A 27,903-nucleotide genomic window follows, 5' to 3' on the forward strand; every position below is an offset into this window, starting at 1 on the left:
GTATCCAACTTACCGTTTTTAAGTAAGATTTTAGAAAAACTGGTTTTCATCCAGTTGAATCATTTTTTAAATACAAATAATATTTTGGAGAAATATCAATCTGGTTTTAGGATGAACCACAGTACGGAGACTGCTCTTTTAAGGATTTTAAATGATATTAGGTGCACTGCAGACGTGAGAAAACTCAGTCTTGGTGCTACTGGATCTAAGCGCTGCTTTTGATACAGTAGATCACCAAATTTTATCAAATAGACTTAAAAATCTAGTGGGCATCTCCGGTACTGTTTTTAACTGGTTTTATTCCTATCTCACAGACCGATATTTCTTTGTAAGTTTGGATACTTGTTCCTCCAAAACCCATGAAATTAAATGTGGGGTTCCCCAAGGTTCGATTTTAGGACCCTACTTTTTAATCTTTATATGCTTCCCCTTGGGGATGTCATCAGGGGACACGGCATCAGCTTTCACAGCTATGCTGATGACACGCAGCTGTATATTGCCGTGTCTCCTGATGACACAGGACCCATTGATACCCTTTTAAATTGCATTTTAGATATCAAGTCATGGATGGCAGATAATTTCCTACAGCTCAATCAGGACAAAACTGAGGTTTTAGTTATCGGTCCCGAAGGTCAGAGAGAGAAGCTTTTACCAAAACTACACATTTTTAATCCCTCACATTGTGTGAAGAACCTTGGCGCCATTTTTGACTCTGAGCTCTGTTTTATTCCTCATATTAAAAATGTAACCAAGATTGGTTTTTATCACCTTAAGAATGTCGCCAGAGTCCGCCCGTTTCTCTCTCAGGCTAGCATGGAAGTGCTGATGCATGCTTTTATTTCCTGTCGTTTAGATTACTGTAATGCCCTGCTCTCTGGCCTCCCGAAAAAGAGCATTTCACCACTGCAACTACTGCAGAATTCAGCCGCTCGGGTGCTGACGAGAACCAGAGGGCGGGAGCACATTACGCCAATTTTGAAATTGTTTCATTGGCTCCCTGTGTGTTTCAGGATCGATTTTAAGGTACTTTTATTAGTTTATAAATGTGTTAATGGTCTTGGGCCATCTTATTTATCTGATTTGCTTTTATCATACCAACCCTCGCGGATCCTGAGGTCCTCTGGCGCCGGCCTTTTATTTACTCCAAGGGTGAGGACCAAAATGCATGGCGAGGCTGCATTCAGCCATTTTGGTCCTCTCCTTTGGAATAGCCTGCCAGAGGACGTCAGGTCTGCAGAGACTGTTGATATTTTTAAGAGGAAGCTCAAGACACACCTTTTTAGTTTGGCTTTCAACAACTTTTAAATTATTTATCTTTTCATTTGATTGAAGTTTATTTATTTATTTATTTTTTTTTTTTATCTTATCTTACTGATACTATTTCTTAGACTATACTACTGTTCTGTCTTTTAGTTTTGTTGTTCTCTGCCGTTGTCAGCTTTTAGCTCCAGTGTTTCCTCATGGGGGAGCCTCCGCTTTGAGGGAGGCGTGACTACTTTTTTTTTTTTTTTTTTTTGCTTTGAATGTTTTAAAGCACTTTGAGTTGCATTCTTATGCATGAAAAGTGCTATGTAAATAAAATGTGATTGATTGATTGATATAGTTCATTTGAACCAACAATTGGGTTACCTTATAAGAAATAACCCAGAATTTTGACCCAACGCAAATAATCAAAAAATTGGGTTAATGAAATGATCCAACAGTTTTTTAGAGTGTACTATACACGTCAATACACATATGCTAATGAAATATCAACAGAAATAATATTAGTTTATCCAATTGCAGAGGACCACTTGCATCTATGCCTCATCTATCTCACTGACTTTGCTAAGATCCACTCTTTCCAAACATATAAATGGACCCCAAATACTTTGAAATAATGACTGTTTCCCTTTTATAATAAACATTATCTTCTCCATAGGTAAAGTTGTGGACAGTTCCTTAATCCAATTGATGAGTTTAGCCTTACTAGTCCTCCTCCCATGAAAGTGCTATGACTCTTTTTGCAAGCAAAAAACAAGTCAAGGTGGTACCACTGTAGAAACAATACACATCAAAGTCACTGCCTGAGATTTGACTTGACCAAACCAAATGTGTGTTTGTCTTCTTGTGCCCTGCAGACATCAGTGAAAAATATCTTCTTCCTGAAAAAAAGGAGCCAGACTTCACTCACATCAAAACGGAGGAAGAGGAGGTCACATCACCACTGCCCGTTGTCCCTTTAAAGAGTGAAGATGAAAACAAGGGTGAGCGTGAGGAGGACAGAGGTTTGGAGCCTCCAAGCAGCAGCTCAAGTCAACGCATGACAACAGAAGGTGATTCAGACTACTGGGGACCATCACAAGCACATAGTGATGACACATCATCACACTCTCCTGACACTGATGATGATGATGATGATGATGGTGATGATGATAAACAAGCTAAATGTTACAAGGAATGTCACACTGACAACAAATGCTGGGAATGTTCTCAGTGTGGGAAAACATTAAGTTCAAAGTGGTCTTTAAAACTGCACACAAGAACACACAGTGGAGAGAAGCCTTTTTCCTGCCCTTTTTGTGGCAGAAGCTTCTATCAAAAGTCAAATTTAACACAACACACAAGAACACACAGTGGAGAAAAACCTTTTTCCTGCTCAGTTTGCGGCAAAAGCTTCTCTCAAAAATTAAGTTTAACACAACACACAAGAACACACAGTGGAGAAAAACCTTTTTCCTGCTCAGTTTGTGGCAAAAGCTTCTTTCAAAAGTTAAGTTTAACACAACACACAATAACACACAGTGGAGAAAAAAATTTTTCCTGCACAGTTTGTGGAAAATGCTTCTTTGTAAAGTCAAATTTAACAAGCCACACCAGAACACACAGTGGAGAAAAACCTTTTTCCTGCTCAGTTTGTGGAAAAAGCTTCTTTGTAAAATCACATTTAACAAGGCACACAAGAACACACAGTGGGGAAAAACCGTTTTCCTGCTCAGTTTGTGGCAAAAGCTTCTCTCAAAAGTCAAATTTGACAGACCACACAAGGACACACAGTGGAGAAAAACCTTTTTCCTGCTCAGTTTGTGGTAAAAGCTTCTATGTAAAGTCACATTTAACAGAACACACAAGAACACACAGTGGAGAAAAACCTTTTACCTGCACAGTTTGTTGCAAAAGTTTCACTGTAAAGTCACATTTAACAAGCCACACAAGAACACACAGTGGAGAAAAACCCTTTTCCTGCTTAGATTGTGGTAAAAGATTCTCTGTAAAGTCACATTTAACAAGCCACACAAGAACACACAGTGGAGAAAAACCATTTTCCTGCTCAGATTGTGGTAAAAGCTGCTCTCAAAGATCAAATTTAATCAAGCACATGAGAACACACACTAGGAAGAAACCATTCAGTTGCAGTGTTTGTGCTCAAAGATTCTCCAGTAAACTCTATGTTGAGAAACACAAGTGTGCCGGTGAGAATAGAAGCAATCCTTGAATTAAAAAAAAGAAACTGTCTCTTTGTGGTGAACTGTAAAAGTGTAAATGATTTTGAAAAAAAATTGACATTGAATTCTGAATTCTTCTAAGACCTTTTAAAGACACGAAGACCGAAGCCAATTTTATCAGTGACAGAAGAACCATTGTGTCTTAGCGATGGCGAAGGTTTTTTTTTTTAAATGTTGATATCAAATATAAATCAAATCAGATGTGAATTGTCTTTGCCTGTAACATTTGTTGAACATTACGCTTTTTGCTTGTGTTTAAAGGAGTGAGAAGAAATTGTGCTTATGAAATCACAGCCTTTTCCACAATCCTCAATAAAATCACTTGTTCCACTAGATCAACTGGCCTTAATTACACTGTGTGAAAATGTGAAACGAACAACAAAACTAGAAGGTGAATTATACGAAGAGCAAGAGAAAGAGAAAAGCCAGTACCTCTCAATGGTTTTTGAACGTCAGGGCCGATCTGGCTGGCTTGGAGAGCAGTTGGCGACCTGATGGCGACTGGAGTCTGTGCTGGTTAGCTCCTGGAGACTCGCTTTGTCGCCATGGAATTCCCCCCCCCAGAATTTTCATGGGAGATGGCATGGAAAAGTGTTTATTTTGATTTAAGAACATTTTTTTTGTTTTTGCTCGTGTTGAAATACACATTATTTTGTACATTTAATATTTATTGGCTTTTTAGTTTATGTATTAAAATTGTAATCATGTACGATTAACCAAATATTTAGTAAAATTCTTTTTCTAAGGTCAATGTACTGTACGTGTAAAATTTCTTTAATATTGATATAGTAAGCCCCTTTTATAATTGCATTACCTGCAGTGTGGGGAAAGTTCAAAACTAGTTCAAACTTCAGCTCAAAACTTTTAAAATGAACCTGTTCAGTTCAGAGCTGATTTTTTGTTTTCATTGTTCATCATTCCAAAAATGAACTAGTTCATTCATAGTTTGTTTTTGGACATCTGGGGTCCGTTTCACAAAGCAGGTTCTACAAACTCTGAGTCTAATTCTGAGGACTGAGTTGATCCACTCTGAGATAGGAAACTCTGAGTTTCTGGTTGCAGAACAGCTGATTCGAATCAGTTTACTCAACTCGGAATATTTTCACCTGGACTTAAGCGCGTGCACCACAAGTATGAAAAGACAGCATGGAGCCCCGATTTGATGAGTCACCATGGCAACGAGGGAGGTGCGTGGGCGAACAAATTTTGAGAGTACGAATGACACTGACACAAATGACAAAAACCAAAGCACTCACAGACTGAAACAATTTCTGAAATCTATATTCCAATATAATTCGAGGTAAGTGGGGACCTATAGTTGAATATGGGCCAAGGAAAAAATGTTCACTTGCTGTCACCAAAGTGGCAAATCCTACTTTGATATATTTTTTTAAAGTTTCAAATTGAACTTAATTTCAACTTAATAAACTTTCCCAGTGGGTATCGTAGTTAGAGCTCACCTTCTACCACATTCATACATGTACAGTTGTACTCATTAGTCTTCATTATCCTAATAATTACAATCATCATCATGATAGCCACCAATGGTCATGGCAACTTCTACATCAGGGGTGCCCATTATGTCGATCGCAAAGGCATTGTGAGTAGATCACCAGCCTATCATCAGTCCTCACTACTGTATTGATACGTTCACAGCAACTGCGTTGGGAATGTTTCTGGCGGTGCGTTTCAATTGGAGTCAATGTAATTCACACGGGCGGGTGCGGTTGCGTATGATACATTTGGAGCGGTGGGACGCGGAGCGAAGCACCGGAAATCCGCCCATTTGCTCACTCGGCGTGTATAAAACATCCACCATGTCGTAACCAATTCCACTCCCAGCTGACTCTTGTTTACCAATCATATTTCTTCTTCTACTCATAAACGCTGCAATGACAATGTCACTACCATCACTTACAGGCCAATACCAGCTGCTCACAGTACCACCACCCTCACTAGCTCCCCCTGCAGGCCCTCATTATCATTACCACTATCGAACAATCTTCCCATTGAAACCATCACCGGCAGACGCTTCCCTTGCACACACAAACAACGTGGTTTTAACAGTGGTAATCTAGTATATGTTAATACTGCTCATTCGTACCACCATGAGCGCACGTCCAGCACAATAATTAATCTGGCCGTGCTGAACGTGCGCTCCCTTTTAAACAAAACTTTTATCATAAACGACCTGATTTTAGACAATAATTTACATGGTATACTTTTGTCTGAGACATGGCTTGGTACAGATGCTCCAGTTGCTCTCAACGAGGCTTGCCCACCGAATTTTAACTTTTTATTTTCTACAAGGGATGGCAAAAGAGGAGGCGGGACTGCATCAATTTTTATTAATACTCTTTTATCAAAGGAGATCATTTTTAGCAGCTATTTATCGTTTGAACACCATGCCTTTGTTTTTAGCAGTCCCCCTATTCTCTGCATTACCGTCTATAGACCTCCCCATCATTCCACTTCTTTTATTACAGAATTTTCAGAATTCTTATCCATTTTATATTCCAGTTATAACAGGATATTAATAACTGGCGATTTTAATATACACATGGACAACATCTCGGACCCACTATCCAGAGATTTTTCAAACCTTTTAAACTGCTTGGATTTTAAACAGCACGTCTTGCAGCCAACTCACAACAGAGGACACACCCTGGATTTGGTTATAACCTATGGCTTGTCTGCTGGTGTGTCCTCTGTTGTTGACTTGGCAGTGTCAGACCACTACTGTGTCTATTTTAACATCGCCAGTTTTAACCATCTAGCAGTCCCGGTCAGAACAGTGAAGAAACGCTACCTATCTTCTGAGGTGGCTGAAAATTTTATCGAGATCTTAAAAAACACTCCTGCTGACATTTTACCTGCACCCTGTGATCTTATTGTTGACAATTTTAACCTACATCTTAAATCATCATTAGATTCAGTAGCTCCACTTTTAATTAAAACAACAAAAACAAAGACTGTACCCCCGTGGAGAAACAATGCTATCAAAATATCAAAGAGAAAATGCAGGAGTGCAGAGAGGAGGTGGAGAAAAAGTAAACTTACAGTACACTATGAAATTTTATGCGAACAACTGAAATCTTACAATAAAACAGTAAAACTGGCAAGATCTTCCTATTTCTCAAACCTCATTACAGTCAATAAAAACAACCCCAGGGTTCTCTTCTCCACCTTTGAACTTTTAACTAGTTCTGATTTTAATAAGTCCCCACAGAGACCTACAGATGCTCTCTGTGAGGACTTTGCAGACCACTTCAGAAGTAAAATCGATGACATAAGATCCAGTCTTTTAGCCCGTCAAAACACAAGTTTTAATAAACCCGGACAATCATATTTACATGAGGAAACACTGGAAAGTTTTGCCCTGGTTGATGCAAGGACACTTGTTCGAGTTTTCTCCCAGGTAAACCCAACAACCTGCCTTTTGGATCCAATTCCCACATTTCTTTTTAAGACATTTTATGGATTTTTTGAAGAAGAAATTTTAAATATAGTCAATTGCTCTCTTCAGACAGGCGTCTTCCCCGCTGCCTTTAAAACGGCGGTGGTGAAGCCCCTTCTGAAGAAGAGCGGTTCTGACCCGAGCGTTTTTAATAACTACAGACCCGTATCCAACTTACCGTTTTTAAGTAAGATTTTAGAAAAACTGGTTTTCATCCAGTTGAATCATTTTTTAAATACAAATAATATTTTGGAGAAATATCAATCTGGTTTTAGGATGAACCACAGTACGGAGACTGCTCTTTTAAGGATCTTAAATGATATTAGGTGCACTGCAGACGTGAGAAAACTCACAGTCTTGGTGCTACTGGATCTAAGCGCTGCTTTTGATACAGTAGATCACCAAATTTTATTAAATAGACTTAAAAATCTAGTGGGCATCTCTGGTACTGTTTTTGACTGGTTTTATTCCTATCTCACAGACCGATATTTCTTTGTAAGTATGGATACTTGTTCCTCTAAAACTCATGAAATTAAATGTGGGGTTCCTCAAGGTTCGATTTTAGGCCCCTTACTTTTTAATCTTTATATGCTTCCCCTCGGGGATGTCATCAGGGGACACGGCATCAGCTTTCACAGCTATGCTGATGACACGCAGCTGTATATTGCCGCGTCTCCTGATGACACAGGACCCATTGATACCCTTTTAAATTGCATTTTAGATATCAAGTCATGGATGGCAGATAATTTCCTACAGCTCAATGAGGACAAGACTGAGGTTTTAGTTATCGGTCCCGAAGGTCAGAGAGAGAAGCTTTTACCAAAACTACACATTTTTAATCCCTCACACTGTGTGAAGAACCTTGGCGTCATTTTTGACTCTGAGCTCAGTTTTATTCCTCATATTAAAAATGTAACCAAGATTGGTTTTTATCACCTTAAGAATATCGCCAGAGTCCGCCCGTTTCTCTCTCAGGCTAACACGGAAGTGCTGATGCATGCCTTTATTTCCTGTCGTTTAGATTACTGTAATGCCCTGCTCTCTGGCCTCCCGAAAAAGAGCATTTCACCACTGCAACTACTGCAGAATTCAGCCGCTCGGGTGCTGACGAGAACCAGAGGGCGGGAGCACATTACGCCAGTTTTGAAATTGCTGCATTGGCTCCCTGTGTGTTTCAGGATCGATTTTAAAGTACTTTTATTAGTTTATAAATGTGTTAATGGTCTTGGGCCATCTTATTTATCTGATTTGCTTTTATCATACCAGCCCTCGCGGATCCTGAGGTCCTCTGGCGCCGGCCTTTTATTTATTCCAAGGGTGAGGACCAAAATGCACGGCGAGGCTGCATTCAGCCATTTTGGTCCTCACCTTTGGAATAGCCTGCCAGAGGATGTCAGGTCTGCAGAGACTGTTGATATTTTTAAGAGGAAGCTCAAGACACACCTTTTTAGTTTGGCTTTCAACAACTTTTAAATAATTTATCTTTTCTTTTGATTGAAGATAATTCTATGTTTTGCTTTGAATGTTTTAAAGCACTTTGAGTTGCATTTTTATGTATGAAAAGTGCTATATAAATAAAATGTGATTGATTGATTGAAAACAAGTACACTTTTTTGCCAATCTGTCAATATTCATCGGACACAGCCCCACAGCGTCCTGTTCACCCTGCGTTTTTTTTTTTTTTTTTAAACAGTTCTTGAACTTTACCAAGACATCAATATTGATAGCATTAGCATAGTGTGCAAAAACGTTGACTTGTTTTATACGTGCCGAATGGAGCAAATGGGCCGGTTGTTGTTACTGCAAATCTGCTTGAGGCTGGCTATCAGCTGCTACTGTTCATGGCTGATACCAGTCAGTACAAGTCATCAGAGTAAAGTAATTACGAAACATTTTTGTTGTTGTACTGTTCTATATATAGGCTGATGCAGTCATGCAAGGTACACCAGCATATACGGTACATATAAAAATAATTCTCAATACACAGTATTTATAAATAATGTGTTTTGCATTTTTAGTGGGTGGTATATCATTTTGATTCGGTCATGTCATAAGTAGCTCTCAGGCTGAAAAAGTGTGGGCACCCCTGTTCTACATCCTCTTTCTCTTCCCACTGGTTGGTGCAGGTTTGCAGTTTGCACATTTCTGGCACTTCCCTTTGTTGGCAAGACAGGAGCAGTCTGGAACCTTACCTTACAGCTCCACCCACACTTGCACGCCATTGGTGCTGGTGGTCCTGCATCCAGTCTAATGTCAGCATACCTGTGTCATGTTTGGTTTGTTTTGGTTTTGGGCTTTCTTTAGTTTCATGTTTTGCTCAGTGTTCTGTGTCTGTCTCGTCATGATTATTGTGTCCACATGTGTGCCTTCCACTCCCTAGTGTTGGCCAATCAGCTCCCTCCTACCTTGTGTCTCTTGTCCAGGTGTTTCTCATTGTCTCGTCAGTGTGCTTGTATTTAAGTTGCTAGTTTTTGTTCCGTCCTTGTCGGGTCATTGCCGGGTATTCGCTGTTGTCCTAGTTGTCGTAGTCTATGGTGCTGTCGGTGGAACCTGTTGTCCTGTCTCATCAAGCCTCGTCACCTCCACAAGCCAAGCCCCGTAACCACACCAAGCCTCATTATCCGGTCTATTGTGTTTCATTTCGGGTTCATTAAAACATCTTAACCAGTCCTCATGCCTCGCCCTCTCGCATTTGGGTCCTCCCCGTCTTGCATCTTGCCACATCATGACAACCTGTAAGAAACGGATGATGCAAGCTACATGTATAGCTTGCCTAACTAGTTATCCATACCTGTCAAGTTGTACACTTTCGGCGTAATTTGTACAGGTGCAAACACCTTTTCAAACATGTACGCTGTACATAGCAAATCTGTACGGCCAATGTCAATTATTATCAGTGTTATCCATTCCTGTTTTTGTCACCTAACCACAGTCGGGAAATGCAGGGGAGACTTTCTCCAAGGCCGGAGTTTTCGCATGTCATCGAAAAGGGGGAGCCTAGTAGCCCCACAACACACGTCAGTCGGAGACAAGGGTCTTCCAAGCGCTTCCTCACGCATGCGCACAACACACCCACAGGTCACGCACAAGCATGTGTAATGTGTAAGATTATATTCAGATAAGTATGGGCAAATTACAACTTTTGTAAGATGCAGTACAACCTGGGGTTGACAGGTATGGTCATCCATTTTAGTCAAGAGTCTAGAACACTGTTGTCACACTCAAGGCCGGGGGCCAGATCCGGCCCGTGATCTCATTTTAAGTGGCCCGTGAAGGCAAATAATGTGTGTCGACTTCATGATTCTTGCATATTGTCTTCACTTTTAACAACACTTCAAAATTAGATTTTTTAACTAATCCCTCCTTCAGAAGGAATTGAAAAATATTTGAGCAATTTTTTGCAGGATTCTGATTTCAAAACTAGTTATCCATCAATTTGTAATGTGTATGTGATAATTTAAGGGGATAATACATCTATATGGACCCACAGTTGTAACGGCCCGCTGAGGGACACCGTAACTATGATGTGGCCCATGACAAAAATTAGTTTGACACCCGTGGTCTAGAAAGTAACAATAATAATTCAGTATTGCAATATGCTTATCACTTTATTATCAACATACCATCAATTTTCCATCCATGCCTTTTTGGCTTTGGTATGTGTAGTGTATTTTTTTTTTGAGGAGCAGGATCAGTCGATGCGTCTGTCCGGAACAGACGCAAGGCCAAGCTGGATTGATGATGCAAAAGACTTCTCCAACAATCGGTTGATTGGACAATAAGATTTTATTAAGACCAATACAGCTGATGCCAAAAAAAGTTGTTCTCTGAGTTGCCGCGCGCACACGTGCTCATCCTTTCTCACGTCTTCCTTCTTATGGGGAGCAGGATGAATATTCAAACTTGGTAATTACATATGCATTGGTTACACTGAATGGCTAATTTCTTTGTCTGTTTCCCGCCTGAATACCTTCAAGAAAAAAAATGTATCATATAGCGTGAGGCGCCACAAAGTCTGCTTCAGCTTGCACCCCCCTAAGATTGACTATCTTGAGAATGGTCAGTTTACGACAGGCAGGCCCGAGGGCTGCTTTACACGCATGTTCACTTCTTGAGCGCCCCAGGCTTTTCCACCTGAAGAACCTGTACGAACCTGTTAACCCCAGTAGGCCTGCAAAGTATCTTCCCCTGAGCTAAGAGCATTCCAGAGGTTCAATGGCGATATCTGCCACCTAACTATAGGGGCATTCCAGCTATGACTGTATTAATCTATTTTAAAATATACTTCATCAATCAATTCAAATCCCAACACCAGTTTACTGGTCACGGCAGAGTTTCTCATCCAAAAGCAATCCCCCAAATTGAGCCGAGGATAACAGTAACAATTTAGTGTGATCCACATGGGAGAATCAAGGATTCGCCGAACTTCCGCCGATAAAAAAAACTCTTCTGCGATTCGAGAGAGAAAAAGATAGAAGCTCTTCCTAAACACATCAGTGACCCTTTTTTTCACCAGCCAATCAGAACAAAGGACCTCTGTTACAAAGTCAAAACAGCATCAAATCAAAACATCCAAAACAAGAACTAAAGTTGAGCATAAAAACTAGCTACCGAATACGCCTAAATGGTGAACACATAAAATCACATACTTATAAATGAAACAAAACATCCACGCTACATGCTAATTAAAACAAAACACAGTAAACAATGTCCTCTCCAGTGTTGCCCCCAGTGTGTGTGCGCGACGCAGAGTCCAAAACACTGACAAAGCAGCGCATCTTCGAACAGGGTGAAACTGTCCAGGGCCCGGTGTCCATATATCATAGTCCTCTCATTAGTCCAACATCGTCCATCGAATCATATGCGGGACCCCGAGCAGCTCCACGTGTTCTGCAAAAATAAAACATCTGCTAGTAGGATGTATGTACCGCATACATAAAACACACAGTTCATGTAAACAACACCACACTAGGCAAAGACAGTCATGTTCAGAGTAAGGTATGAGATCAAAATAAGATAAAATGACCATCAAGCCGTCGATAAATAAATAGTTCATAATAACACAACAAATGCAATAACTCAATCAGGGAAAAAAAACCTTGCACCTCACCTCTAACCATAGCCTGGACATGACTGACTCAGATGGGCAACACTGCATGAAAAATAACACCTAATAAACCAAAATAACAAACATGACAATAAATCTAAATCCCCTAATAGTCTCGTTAGCAAACCCCTGGAGAGTGTAAGTAATGTTATCAATGTGACCCGCCAAAAAGGTAACACCGTACCATGGAAAAAGACCTATTCCCCATTTCTCATCCAAACTAATCCTCCAATGATATGATTCCAAATTATGAAATTGTGCCATGTCTTTCTTTCCTCAATTGTTCTTAACACTATGGTAAACCTTCACGGGCTTCTTACTGCTCCGAATTGTCATCACGTCATATGGGAGTTTTCTCAGATTGTTCATGCATCAACCAAGTGGCAAACAATATTGACAGGTGCGTGCTACTGGCACTGGAATTAACTCAAAAACAGAAAATAATGTACAAGGTGTCGGAACCCTTACGAGACACGGACCCTTCACTAATATTGATTCTCTAACCGAATGTGTCAATTGTTGACACCACATATTTCTACCAGCCTTCATGTCGGTGCCTCGTAATGCCAAGGAATCAAATCCATAAGTCTTTCATTTAGCTTCTCGTCTTGACAAAGCGCGCAAATTATTCCTCAACTCTGCAGGTGACCAATCAGACTCCGAAAAATAATCCTCCACTTCCATTCCAAGAGTCTGCTGTTGCTCAAGTAACCACCTCTTTCATTAATATTTCAGAATTTTCAGATAAAATCCCAGTTATGCTATTTGAAGTCATCGTGGACGATTGTACGTTCCCTTTCTAACCAGTATGAACATGCTTATTTATCGACACAGGTTTCTGTCTATCACTAGTTGGTTTCTTTTCCGTCAGCAACACTAAACAATTCATGTAGACAATAATTTTCTGATTAACGCCACTACTGATTTTTTTTTTCTTCTGGATCATATTCAAAACAAGAACATTTAAATTTTCCCCAATTCACCGCTCGAAATTTTATATCTTTAATTTTATTAATTTATCTTATTTATTTGCTTTTTATTGACTCTACACTAAAAACCTATGCAGGACGAGTCCGTGACACGTGTTATCACTATACCGTCTCAGATGCTTCTCTGTAAACCAGATTATCATTTCTGTCATAACACAGTGTGAGATGGAGGGGGTCGATCGGAGGGCTGTAGAGGCATGAAAGTCAATCCAGGGTTTCCACCGCAGGAAGACCAAGTAGACGCCGCCTCCGCCTTTGGTTTCTGTTTGAAGTGAAGCCCAATAAATATAGTTCATGTTACGCCGTTACATCTGACGGACAATTTCCGTCCACAGTTCATCACGGTCCCCTCTGGGAACCGTATTGTCAGTCTCTCTGGGCTGCAAATGACATTAGCCCCGGTTTTGATAAGCTGATCTCTTCCCATCAGCTTCACTGGAGGTCCCCCTTTTTCTCAGGACACATTAGTGATGTCCATCACCTTTTGTCTTTAATGGTATTGGTATTGGAATCGGCAGACTCATGGGCACCCCTGTAAACCCCCTTAAGGTGGTCGTCTCCCCTCCATGGGCTGCATCCACCTCTGCCGCGTGTAGCTCCATAGCCTCCTCATTGAGTTGGGCCCCTCCAGGTTCCACTGGAGGTGCTGTTGCATCTGTGGGGGAGCAATACATTGACAGTGTCCAAAGTGAAGCATGCTTGACTCGGTGGAGGTTGGCAAGCGCTTCCCCTGCCTCCGTTAGTGTACCCCCCTTTCACGACTTCTGCCTCATCATCTCGTCGAGCCCTGCGCCATCCACATCTGCCTTTCTGCTTCCAATTACTTATTCTTTTTCCCTTCTTCTATGTTGTCAGTGGCCGCTTGTCAGGCCTGAGCCAATTGTAACTTCAGAACTTGTCCTTGCATGTCCTTTATCTCTCGCATGTCCTTTATCTGTCAACAAAAATGTTCAAATGGTGAGACACCTGACAATTAAAGTAACTCTCGCCCCCTGCCATGAGTGCAGGGTCTTTCATAAGTTCAGTTTTAACTTCAGCTGACAGTGTGTCAAGCAAAGCAATTCTATAAATAACCCTGGGGGTGTCATATCTATCCAAATACTTATGCAATTTTAGAGATGTAGACCGGGGTCCATGGGAGGGTCGCAGTCCGGGATCTTCTCCGGCACCATCAGCAAGTAAGCAGGAAAGTTGTCACAGTTGATCGCGACCACACGTCATCACACCCCAGGCTCCTGCCATCCGTTAGTTTTCCTCTCAGCGCCTGGACCCATGTTTCACCACCACCACCAGCCAGTCCGGGCAGCTGCTTCTGTAAACTCTCAATATCTTTTAAAGACAAATATTGATGTATTAACCCCACCTTGACTTGGGATCTTTGAATAATGACCGCAAGCTGGGATCTAGCTAGTCGGACTAAAGATTATGCAATATAAATTAAGTAACATAAAGAAAAATGTAAAAATGTGCTGCTTGGAAGTCTCCTGTTGCGTGCAGGTCACAGGAAACATCGGTTAGAATAATCATCGATCCTCTTTGAATAAGAATAGAACCATAAGTTGTATAATATTGACGTACAGTACCAATGCTCCCGCCTTTGAAGCATGTGGCACACCATGATTCAGCACATCCACCCCTTTTAAATAATTTATTTTACTTTATTTTAGTTATTCGTATATTATTAAATAGAATAAGCTCATTGGTTGGTCACGCCTAGATGTCTTCTGATGCTGCACGCTTTTTTCTTCTACCCAAAGTTCTCGTCCAACTTTGAGACTTTGTTGTATGTCTCCTAATGAGACATTGTCTAAATGTGTTATCTTCCATTGCTAACACATGCTCCTGTCCTGTAATTTCTTAATTTTCTCTGCATACGTGTTCCCTCAGGGCACTCTGTGCCTGGTCCGTACTAAATCCTGAGGTCACAAAATGACCTTTACAATCTGCCATCTAGATAAGGGCTTGCTATAAATGACAAGTCTAGTCCCATGCTGAACACTAAGCCCTGCAACATTTCACAAAAACTTCTTCTGATTCATTAAATTACTTTCATTTTTTGTTTTGTTTCTTATTTTATGTCACTAGCACATGCAGCCATTTTTTACAATTTATATACAGTGCCTTGAAAAAGTATTCACCCCACTTGGCCTTTTACCTGATATGTTACATTACAACCTATAATTTAACTGATATTTAAATCAGGATTTTATTTGATGGATCTGCACAAAATAGTATATGTGAAGTGTTTGAAGTGAAATGAGAAATATACATATAAAAAAAAAAAAATTTAAACAATGAAAAACTGAAAATTGCCTTGTGCATATGTACTGACCCCCTTTGTTATGAAGTCCCTGAAATGCTCTGTTTCAACCAATTACCTTCAGAAGTCATGTAAATAGTGGAACAAAGTCCACTCGTGTGCAATCTTAAGTGTCACATGATCTGTCAGTATATATACACCTCTTCTCAAAGGCCCCAGAGGCTCCAACACCGAATGAAGAGGCACCGCTAACCAAACGCCACTATGAAGACCAAAGAACTCCCCAAACAAGTCAGAGACAAAGTTCTTGAGAAGTACAAGTCTGGGTCGGGTTATAAAAAATATCCAAATCTTTGATGATCCCCCAGGAGCACCATCAAAACCATCATCATTAAATGCAAACAACATGGCACCATAACAAACCTGCCAAGAGAGGGTCGCCCACCAAAACTCACAGACCAGGCAAGGAGGGCATTAATCGGAGAGGCAGTCCAGACACCAAATGTAACCCCGGGATACTTATGCACAATGATGTTTTCTGTTATTTTGTCCTATTTGTTGTTTGCTTCACAATAAAAAAATATATCACATCTTCAAAGTTGTGGGCATGTTCTGTAAATTAAATGATGCAAACCCTCAAACAATCCATTTTAATTCCAGACTGTGAGGCAACAAAACACAAAAAATGTCAAGGTGGGTGAATACTTTTTCAAGGCACTGTATATTCAGACTAGGTCTGCCATACGATTAAACAGCTTAATCGAGTTAACCACAGCTCAAAAAAATAATTGATCGTAATTAATCGCAATTCGAACCATCTCAAAAATATGCCATATTTTTCTGCAAACCGCTGTTACCCTACGTAACCAAAGACGTATGTATACGTTCAACATACTGTTCGTATGTAATGCATCTCTTCACCACAACAACAAATCCTCATGAGATGATAATCAAAATTTCCAGATTGAAGCCATCAACACTCCTTCTGTAGTCAACAGCACCTCTCATTCACCACTAAAACAAAAACGCAAAAGCCTCGGAACAATGACAATCATATATGCAAATAAAGTATGTGTGTGTAATGACCATATTTGTAATATTCTCAGAGTTTGTTTTCCAAGTGGTCCCTGAAGTGCACACGAACGTGATTGTCTGATGTTATGCTGTGCTATACTGTAGGTGCTATCAGCACGTCGTGTGTTCCTCCTTTAAACTGACTTTATGAACTGTGAGAGAAATCCACAATTACATTAATATCATGTTAAAAGTTTCATTTCCTTGAATGTCCTGTGGTGACCGTTTGTTGACCTCACTCACATAGTCTCCATATGGAGTAAAATGTGCCGTGCAAAGTGTCAAACAGGAAGCTGTCAAGAGAAGACGTTTAACCGCAGACTGTTGCAACGTGCAGATAAGAGGAAGTACCGCTATTGTCATGTGTATGTATCTTTTAATGCATGCAGCTTGTACTGAATAAAAAGAGCATGTGGGGGGCACGGAGGCTGACAGACTGGGGGAGAAACCACCTTGAGTGGCCTCCACTGTCCCGCGCGTAAGAAAAGTCAATCATGGCTGGTCTGAGTTGCTTTGTTGCGCCAGCACTCTTCACCTGCACCAGTGAATATCCGGGGAACAGATGTTGAGAGAGTCTCAACTTACAAGTACCTGGGTGTTCATCTGAACAATAAACTGGACTGGTGCGACAACACACCTCTATAGGAAGAGTCAGAGCAGACTCTTCCTACTCAGGAGACTGAGGTCTTTTGGGGTTCAGGGGACACTCTTCAGGAACTTTTATGACTCGGTGGTTGCATCGGTCATCTTCCAGGGAGTGGTCACCTGGGCAGGCCCGGGACAAGAAGCGGCTGGACAAACTGGTCAGGAGGGCCGGCTCTGTCCTGGGCTGCTCCCTGGACTCTGTGGACTCGGTGGGGGACAGGAGGATGTTGGCCAAGCTGTCATCAACGCTGGACAACCCGGACCACCCCCTCCAAGGCACCCTAACAGCACTCCACAGCTCCTTCAGTGACAGACTGTTACACCCTCGCTGTGCAAAGGAGAGATTCCGCCGTTCCTTCTTGCCTCTTTAACAAGAACATTGGGAACATCTCTACAAACTGGCGGACATTAGTACAATTGTGCAGTCCTGCACCTGAGCTCATATCGTGCAATACCCAATATTCCCCACTACTGTAATACCGTGCAATACTCAACATTCCCCACTACTGTTAGTCTAGTTTTACTTTTATCCTATGCTGTCCCTTACATTTCACTACAGCATTGCAGCACTGTCACTTAGAGTATTTTTTCCTCTGTACTATGTACAGGCCAAAATGAGTGTTCCTCATACTTTTTATGTAGATGTATGTTGGTGTGTATATACATGTGTATATACACATGTTACTGTTTATATTTACACAGGTTTGATCCCGAATGTTTGCCGTCAATGTTATACATTAATGGCTACATTATGCCGCCGTCCCTGTGTAACCTATATCTTTGCTGCTGTAACAATGAAAATGTCCCCACTGTGGGATCAATAAAGGCATTCTTATCTTATCTTTTATAGTCCTCTATTAGGCTTGTCTCTGTCTTCCGAGTGGACTTTCCTGACATTCTAAAACGTGGTCCTTCGAGCCAGATGGTAACGCCTTCTCTTCGGTGTACGATCGACGACGACTGAACCAATCGATGCACCGTCAGAACCCACTGGGTCCTGGAAGTCCTCCTTTCCACGAGGCCAGAAGTCGAACACCGCTCACTGGACGAACGCAAACACCATCCAACGAACCCAAGTGACTCGACCAGCGGAGAGATTGCAGGAACCTAAGGTCAGTGTATGGTTAAACTGACAGGATAGTAAGAATTGTTAAAGTTAATGATTCTGAAGTATAGTAAAGTGAAAACCTGACTATGGATAGTAAGTAATAAAGCTAATTCCCGAAGTGAAAGCTTGGCTTTCAGGACACAGAAATTGATCACTTCTGTGAGTGTGAATGTGAATGTTGTGTGACTGTCCTGAGTTAAGAGAAATCTAAAATTGGTGAACCGGTCGCGAGTATAAATGCCCAGAAGGTACCCGCTCCAATTGGGAGTAGAAGCTTGGTATCTGACACGACACCAGGCACGTAGCATTTTTCTCTGAACAAAGGAAAAATACATAAATAGAATGGTGAAAGCAAATAAGACCTCCAGTGCATGGGGACAACAACTTGTTGTTATTGAGAAGAGTTGAAGGAAAAAATACGGTTTGCAGAAGGAGATTATAAAGGGTCAACACAATTTGTGCAAAAATGGAGAAACAAGTATGGTTTTTCAGGTGATCTAGATGATAGTGTAGAATTGAGAAGCGTATTGAGTAAATTGGCGTTGAAATATAAAGAAAAGAGAAAGAACAGTGGACACGGGAAACAATGGTTTAAGTGTAAAGCCCTCGTTGGGCTGGAGTAATAAAACGAGCAAAGAAAACAGCAGAGAAAAGAAAAAAAAAATGATGAGGACTTAACAATGGCCGCGACAGCAGCCGTTTATGATTAATTATTTTATTAAATAACTATCATTAATTATTGGCAATAATTGAAATCACGATTTCTCAAACGATTATTTATTTTTTGCGACAAAACAAGAACAGGTTTAAACATGTAAAATATATTGATAATATATAAAATAATATATATAGTATAGATACTATAATAATTTGAGTTCCTTTTAGACTCGACAACATTTATTGAATTAATTATTTTGAAGAAGAAAAAATAATTTAAAGTGCAAATGTATAAATTGAAGTATGGTTTCCTTGTACAAACAAATATTGCATTGGAGTTAACTTGCTATGTACTTATAAAGTGCCAAAGTAATAATACGCTCGGAGTAAAATGCTAATTTTGACAGAATAACAGACATGCTATTAGTCTGTACATTTAGACCTTTGTCTGGAGTTTTTTGTTTGTTTTGTTTTTAAAGTAATATTTACAACACTTTAACAAAGTTATAGTAATTTGCTTCTGATAACTTATAAATTTAATATGCTGATTGGGTCAAACTAATTTAAATCTTGACTGTTACATACTAGTATGTAATCCATACAATATTTTTAAAATACGTTAGGCCATATATAAACTGTATTACAATATAATGACCAATAATATGTTTGCAAATTTCATTTGAAGCAATTTGAAACAAAAATAAACACAAAGAAAATTGACTTTATGTTATAGACTACACAAGAAATTTAACTTAAGCCATAGAAATAATGTTTAGCATGGTTTATATTTTTGTGCTAGTAAAAGTAGTGTATATTTGCATAAGATATGTTATTTAAAAGACATAACCTGAATTGAGAATTTTAAATTATGCACGAAATTTAGAGCGAGTTGAGAACAAGAAAAAGAAGACTGAGAGCCATGAGACTTTATATTATACCGAAAATAAATAAATAAAACACCAAGAAAGATCCTTATTATAAAATTGGAAGAAAAAAAAAGGCCATTTGATCCCTCCAAATTGACCCCAGAGAAACAACAATGGCTCAAAGAAGGCAGATGTTTTAATTGCGGTAAAACAGACCACATTGCACGACAATGCAAACAATACCAAAAAGATAGAAGATAGATGCGGAGCCGTCCTCAGATGAGGAACTATGATTAGAATGGGGAAACACAGAGGAAGCAGTCATGAAGGCGGCAAAGCCTTCTGCGCCTCTGTTAGAACTCATCAGTACTTGCTTTGCCAAATTATGACAAACCTTTTGAACAAACAGTCACAGTTAAGCAAGGTTTTATGACCTCGACGTTGATGCAAAAACATGGAACAAAAATTAGGCCTGTAGCTTATTATTCACAACAACTTGATCCTGTGGCTAGAGCTACTCCTGAGTGCGTCCAAGCAGTGCTGGCCGCAGCATTGGCAGTCGAGACATCGGCAGAAGCAGTGTGGTTTCATCCTTTAACGTTGAAGGTCCCACATGCAGTCTCCGTGCTGCTCTTAGAAACGAAAATGATATTTTTGTCACCAGCACGACACCTACACTGCACCGCGCTTCTCCTATCACAGGGACACATTAACATTATAAGGTGTGGCGCATTAAACCCAGCGATACTTCTGCCCACACCAGTAGATGGCACGCCACACGACTGTGGTAGCCAAGTCCAAATTTCCACCAAACCGCGACTCGACCTAACTGACATTCCTCTCCCAACTGGAGAAGTAGTTTTGTTGACGGATTAGCTAGCAAAGGGGAAGATGGCCGCAAAGAGGATGGGATATGTAGTTAAAACACAGACCAAGATTTTATTTCAAGGAACGTTGAAGTCAATGTGTTCAGCACAATTAGCTGAGTTACCAGCATTGATTCAAGCATGCAAAATGTTTCAAGGGAAAGATGTAACCATTCGGACAAAATTTAATTACCGCCCGTTAACGCTGCAACCTTGACATCACTAATTCAGATTTATAGTCTCACTAGATTTTCCATATTTCCTCTCTTGCCCAATATCCTTCTTTACCACAACATCAACCTGATGTCACTCATTTTTTCTTTATCCTTCAACACATTCCTTTTTTATCAAAATCCTATATTTTCCACTGACAAACTTCCAATCGTTAGACTGCAGTATATCCCTTGGTTTTATTTTATCACTTCCCATACCTATTTTAGAGAATTTGGTCCAGTTTATCAACACTTTGGGTGTTCTAAAGACTGGTTTCTTAGCAGCAGGACAGCAATTCAAATTTTCTGTTGTGGTAATTCTCACTTCAACTGTTGGAATGTTTTGTAGGTCTGGAGTCCATAAGCCCTCTTTGTAATTTAAAAAACAACTACTTACTCAATGTGTGTTCGTTTATCTTTCAAGAAGGTATCCAAGGTAAATAAAGACCCACACAAGTCGATACAGTGGCAATGCTAACGCAACAGCTGCCGACCACATAAAGCTCCTCCCATTCAGCCCATGACTTCATGCAATTCTTTACGCAGAAGATTGCGCGCATACTGGATGCGATTAAGGACATCGCTCCTAAAACCCTGTTGAATTCCGCAAATGCTGATGCTTGCAGGGGCATTATGGCTGACAACTGTCTGACAACCCTATCTCTTTTTAAAATAGTATCATCTTGAAAGCCTAACAAAATTAGTTGGTGCGGCAAAACAGACAACTTGCGTGCTCGACCGGCTTCCTGGTAAACTCATCATCGAACTGTTTACAACCCTAGGACCCTCCGTCTTAAATATCATTAACCTATCACTCACCTCGGGCACTGTACCAGCAGCTTTTAAGACAGCTGTTATTCGACCCCTGCTTAAGCGGCCAAACCTTGATCCAAAGAACCTCAGTAATTATAGGCCGGTTTCAAATCTGCCGTTTATTGCAAAAATTCTCGAAAAAGTTGTAGCGCAACAGCTTAGTGACTATTTGGCCGCTAATAATCAATTTGAAATTCTTCAGTCAGGATTTAAAGCCCATCACTCTACTGAGACGGCTCTCGCTAAAGTAACTAATGATCTTCTCCTAGCTATGGACTCCGACACCTCATCAATACTCCTTTTACTTGACCTTAGTGCTGCTTTTGACACCATCGATCATAACATACTATTAGAACGCCTTGAGGGATGTGTTGGTATCTCAGGCTCAGGACTTTCTTGGTTTAATTCCTACCTCTCAGAAAGGGTGCACCGTGTAATTCATGGCAATACGACTTCTGAGTTTTGTAAAGTTAAATGTGGAGTCCCGCAGGGATCCATACTAGGACCCCTATTGTTTAGCATCTACATGCTTCCACTTGGTGATATTATACATAAGTATAACATTAGTTTTCATTGTTATCTTGACGATACTCAATTATATGTGCCGCTCAAGATAACAAACCCGGCTAATTGCTGTAATTTAGAGGCGTGCCTTGCCGAGATTAAACAATGGATGTCTCTCAATTTTTTGTTCTTTTAACTCAGATAAAAAAAAAAGAGATGTTGATTATTGGTCCTGCTCGTCATCTGCACCTATTTAAGAACACCACCGATAAATGTACTATTACCCAAAGTGATTCAACAAAAAATCTTGGTGTTATATTCAACCCAACTCTGTCTTTTCAAATGCACATTAAGAATATTACTAGAACTGCATTTTTTCCATCTTCGTAATATTGCTAAAATTTGTCCAATTCTGTCGATCAGTGATGCAGAAATTTTAATCCATGCGGTTGTTACATCTCGCCTCAATTATTGTAACGTTTTGCTCTCTGGTCTTCCCATGTCTAGTATTAAAAGTCTGCAGTTAGTCCAAAATGCCGCAGCAAGACTCTTGACAAGGACGAGAAAGTTCGATAATATTACACCGATATTAGCCAATTTGCATTGGCTCCCAGTCCACTTGAGATGCGATTTCAAGGTTTTGCTACTTACCTACAAAATACTGCACAGCTTAGCACCTTCCTATCTTGTCGACTTTGTGGTACCATATGTTCCGAACCGAAACCTTCGGTCACAAAGTACCGGCCTTTTAGTGATCCCTAGAGCCAAGAAGAAGTTGGCAGGCTCCAGAGCGTTTTCGGGCACCGATGCTTTGGAATGCCCTACCCGCGGATATTAGAGGCACTACCTCAGTAGAAATGTTTAAAACACGACTTAAGACTTATTTGTACGATTCTGTATTTAGTTGAACTGTTTGTTTTGGCCTCTTTACTGCTGCCTCTATTCTTTCTCTGCCCCCTTTTCCCAGGCTTGGGAACTAGGTGTTGACGACCGAATTGGAGGTTGCTGTTGAATCCAACAGCAACTGACTATTACAAGATTGGAGGTTGACCACATCCTCGGAGGCGCTGCTATGGAGATTTCTACATCGACCATTGGGCCCCTGCTCACCTCACCGATGTCATCATCCTGCAGCACTTCATTTGATTAACTATCACATCACTTTAACAAACACTGTATAGTACTATAATGTGTGTTCAATGTTGCCCACACGGCATCCATTGCAGCCTGATCATCCTGGAAGGGGACTCCCCCCCCCCATCTGCGGTCCCTTTTTATGGTTTCTCACTTTTCCCCAAATGTTTTTTTTTTAGTTTTTACTTGCCCTCCTGGGGGTTAAGATTAGGGGATGTCGTGTTTATGATCTGGTGCATATGTGTAGGGACTTTCTTGTGATTAAGGGCTATATAAATAAATTTGACTTGACTTGACAAGTTGATTGAATTTTCTCATCAATTTTCTTTACCATCTCTGAAGTTCAGAAATCATACAATAAGCAGATCTGGACAGCTTTTCCATCCTCGCAAATGCTCTCACCCGAGACGGGCAAGGGCAGAAAAGGGGTGTGGTCTAACCTGCAGCCCTCACATCTATACTGTCCCCAAAATCCAAACACAATCTCCTCCCTGGCTGGCCCTGCCCACGGGGCCAATCCTCACCAGCTGGTCCCATGCTCAGGTTAGAGCACGCTGACTCTGAGACTTTTAACTGATTATGCACTGTGTGATTCCCAATTTGGTTTTTGGTTAACCTATTGGCTAATATGAAGCCATTCATATAGATTCGGATCCTTCACAATCTTTTCAGGTAGAGAATTCTTGCTCTCGCATCCACACCGGTCTGCTGTTTCCAATCCCACTATATTATCCAATTATATTACATGGAATCGAATACCCAGTGATATTTCAATTCCCAATCAAACTGTTTGCTCACACTTCACACACAGTTTTACTTACTCACGTGCGATGACCTCCGGACATTCACTTCTCACTTCAAAGACGTTTGTCTCACCAATGTTGTCCTCCTTCTGTTGGACTGCCAGCACCCATCAGGTCCCAGTTGGTGGGTCAAGTTCCAGTCCTAGAATAGGATCTTAGGCTCACTCTAGGGAACCTGCCGTGGCCACGGTCTTTCTGGAGTCCACCACGCCCGCTGGAGTCCTTAGGTGTATTGGCATCCCGCTCACGTCTCTCTTGTGTTTCATCTTGCTTCTGCCTGTGATATATTACTCCTAATCGCTGTTTGATCCCTAATCATTGTAGGATAATTTTGACCGTTTTATCCACAAGCTCTTTATATCTGAAGATATTCAATCAGGAAGTCCCCACTGGTTTATGACCTCCTGACACAAAAACTTGGCAACAGACTGAGTGTCTGTTCGTCTTGTGGGACATGCCACAAGATAAATTCCTCTTGAATCAAACTTAATTACAGAGTGGGTAGTTGCACAATATAATACTACATCAAGCAAGAGAACTGCACAACATAGTTTGCCAACCTCAGAAGATGAATGAAACTACGACACACTACCCCCCTTTATCCCTTAGATTCAGTCCAATGTTTAGTTGTAACTGTCTTACTAATAAATTAAACGTAAGTCTCCAACTCTGAAGAGTAATTGTCACTACACTATTAGGTATCTCATACGCATATGTCCAGTAAATGGCCTCCAATATCAGTTACTGTTATTAGCATTATTATTTCTGTTATTTCTGTTTGATTCTTTGTTTGGTTTCAGTAGAAAAACAGTTCCCTTGATCACAATGTAGCCTTAAATAATTTCTATGAATACTTGGAATAATATTTGGTTAAAATAGAACCATCTAAAAACAATTGATAAGTTTATATCAATCAGTCTGAAGCCAAGATCATTAATACTAATCGCATGTCACAGTTCTGTAAGCAGGTGTGGGCCTATTTTGTACAAAGAGTCTGTTGACGAAACCCACGCTAGTCTTGATTATGGGGATGCCCTGTTTTGCAACGCTTTTTCCCAGATTGTTGTAGACCCGATGCGTGTCTTCGTCCTTTTGGATATGTTGTCCACAATTCTAAGCTTCTCATGCAAAGAGAAAAGGTGTCAGTTGAGAAAAATCCAACATTGCATATTCAATCACTTCCCTCATCAAAGGCACATGCTTATATTTAAAAAATCTATCCGTTGTCTCGATTGCTGCGCCATCTAAATCCAAATTGTTACTTTAAGTCTCTGTCTACTCTCACAAGGCATTTCCACATAGCCAGCCTAGAGCTGACCAAGTCGCATGCTCCGTGCACTACCCCCCTTCTATCTGTGAGTGAGGAGCTCTCGAATTGGAGCATTTGAATTGTAGTACTTTTATATTCCTTACTCACATGGTTTTACTTTACTTATTTACTCCATACTTATCAATACTGCCTTGCAATATCCTCATATAATTACAGATTATAAGGTCACATTTATTCGCTCACACATTGCTCCAACAACAGCCTGCCGGCTCCCCCCTCCCCACAGGGAGACGCGAGCTCGCCCCGCACAACATCACCATAGCACCGCCCCTGCCACTGTAGCTTAGACCTCCCTCGCACAGCCACTGCGTCCACCCAAAAAAGGGCTTGGTCGACATGGATTCGTTGCAAGTTGGCCACCCTTACAACGAGCATATTCAGCCGATTGTATCCCCCTTGGGCACGACGCAAGGCCGCGCAAGGAAGCAAGTCACCGCTCGACCGACAGCGTCCACCAGGAGATGGGCATGAGCGCACTACTGAGCCAGTTGCATCAAAGCACACAGTTGGATGAGATTTTTTTGATTGTCTGGTACACGTGCATTTGTGTTTGACTCTAGTTGTGACAGAAAAACTTGTCCAGTCCAATGTCTTTAATGCTACCATTGTGAGGTGCACTGCACTTTAACACTAGAAACCCAGGATTTTTTACAACTCCTTGAATGCCCAGAAAGCGGTCAAATATCACCTAGGTTTTTATATAACAACTCTGCTGGCTACAATTAGCGACCTTTCATATGTAAATTGGCCATTACCTGCCAAAGCAGTAGGGGGTATGGCAGGGTGGGGGAGTGGGAGAATTGGTGGTGGGGGGCGGGGGGTTGTGGGGTGATATCTAGCATCGCAAAGCGGGGGGAAATGGTAGCCCTCAGGTATGAAAGGCAGACTACTCTTCATTGACCATTTGTTTGGGGGAAGCCAGCATTCACTAGCCTAAATTACGTTATCTATAGCAGTCATTAGACTTTCTTGTTCACAAACGCAGCCTGGCAAAAAAAAAAAAAAATTGAAGAAACAAAAAGCTAAAAATGACTTCAGCCATGTCGACACCTCTTTTTTTTTTTTTTAATTTGGCACAATAATAGTAAGTCACTGATGGTGTAGTGGTACACACGCCTGAGTATTGTGCGGGCAGTGTGGGAATCGGTTCCCACTCAGTGACAGTGTCTTTGTGTGCCCTGCTACTGGTTGGTGACCATTTCAGGGTGTAGTCTGCCTTTCGCCCATTGTCTCCTGGGATAGGCTCCAGCACCTCTCCACGACCCTGTACAGGATAAGCGGTGTGGAAGATGACATGACATGACAACAATAGAAAACTACAACACTTCATTTTGTCAGCGGTAGCCATGATTGAGTAGAGACCATATCTCAGTTGGCACATTCAACAGTTGCCAAAAGCAGTCAGGTACAGTATGTTGCAGGTCTTATTTATTTATTATTATTTTTCCATCAAGAGCTCCAAGTGTGTTATTTTGTGTAAAAACGAAAGAAACAATTTATCTTATCTGATTCATTAGGTGTTTTCAACCACTGGTCTGTCACACACTCTTCTAGTTCATCAATATCATCCATCCATCCATTATCTGTACCGCTTCTCCTCACAAGGGTCGCGGGGCGTGCTGGAGCCTATCCCAGCTGTCTTTGGGCAGTAGGCGGGGGACACCCTGAACTGGTTGCCAGCCAATCGCAGGGCACACAGAGACAAACATCCGCACTCACAATCACACCTAGGGGCAATTTAGAGTATCCAATCAACTTACCATTCATGTTTTTGGAATGTGGGAGGAAACCGGAGTGCCCGGAGAAAACCCACGCAGGCACGGGGAGAACATGCAAACTCCACACAGGGAGGCCGGAGCCGGGATCGAACCCACGACCTCTGAACTGTGAGGCGGACGTGCTAACCAGTCGACCACCGTGCCACCCTCATCAATATCAACAAAAAGAAAAAAAAAGTGTGTTAATTTAATCTAAGTTACTCAGACCCTGATTGCTTCATCATCCTCACTGGAGATTTTAATCATACTGATCTTAAGACTGTCCTACAAAAACTCAACACCATCCCAGCTCTACTCTGAAGACATCCAAAGCCTGCCCTATCCCCCACATTAGAATGTCAGACCACATCATTGTTATGCTAATGCCAGCATGCAGACATAGTGAGAATGTTGCCATACCAGTTTTGAAGCAGTCAATTTGGCCTGAGTGGATCTCCACTGCGCCTCAACACTGGTTTGATTCAACAGATTGTGAAATGTTCAAGTATACAGCAATAATATTTACAATAAAAGCAGGCAGCAATAATAAACACAATAATAATAATAATACAATTACTGTTGGAATATTTTGTCAGATAGATTTAGATCTTTCATTACCACATAGACAATAATGAATACACAGACACTGTGACCTGCTAAACACCAAGTGCATTTATGATGTGACCCAGACAAAAAAGCATCACCACTCCCCGGGCTGAACAGAAGCCAACAGACCTCCACTGGGTGTTGGGGAAAGCCAACATTGACTAGCCTAAATAAAGTTATCTTACCTGTCTTTAGACTTTGTTGTTCACAAACACAGAGTGGCAAAAATA

The 27,903-nt window shown here is 41.0% G+C and overlaps 1 protein-coding gene across 4 annotated transcripts in view; it reads left to right on the plus strand.

Annotated features, from left to right (window-relative positions):
- The window catches only part of LOC147132692 (uncharacterized), a 42,161-nt gene extending 18,703 nt beyond the window's left edge, over window positions 1-23,458 (plus strand). The window contains exons 2-4 of one of the 4 annotated variants that reach the window (XM_086013923.1): window positions 2,121-2,315; window positions 17,940-18,129; window positions 23,011-23,458. In XM_086013923.1, coding sequence (XP_085870049.1) covers window positions 2,121-2,315; window positions 17,940-18,097 — 353 coding nt within the window. In that variant the 3' untranslated portion in view covers window positions 18,098-18,129; window positions 23,011-23,458. Of the gene's footprint in view, window positions 1-2,120; window positions 3,821-17,867 lie in introns of those variants that run through there. The other 3 variants (XR_015082001.1, XM_086013922.1, XM_086013921.1) reach the window with 3 other exon arrangements.
- The last annotated feature ends 4,445 nt before the right edge of the window (window positions 23,459-27,903 follow it).

The sequence above is a fragment of the Filicampus tigris genome, chromosome 18, assembly GCF_054856515.1.
Source record: "Filicampus tigris isolate MCC_2025a chromosome 18, RoL_Ftig_1.0, whole genome shotgun sequence".
NCBI lineage: Eukaryota > Metazoa > Chordata > Actinopteri > Syngnathiformes > Syngnathidae > Filicampus > Filicampus tigris.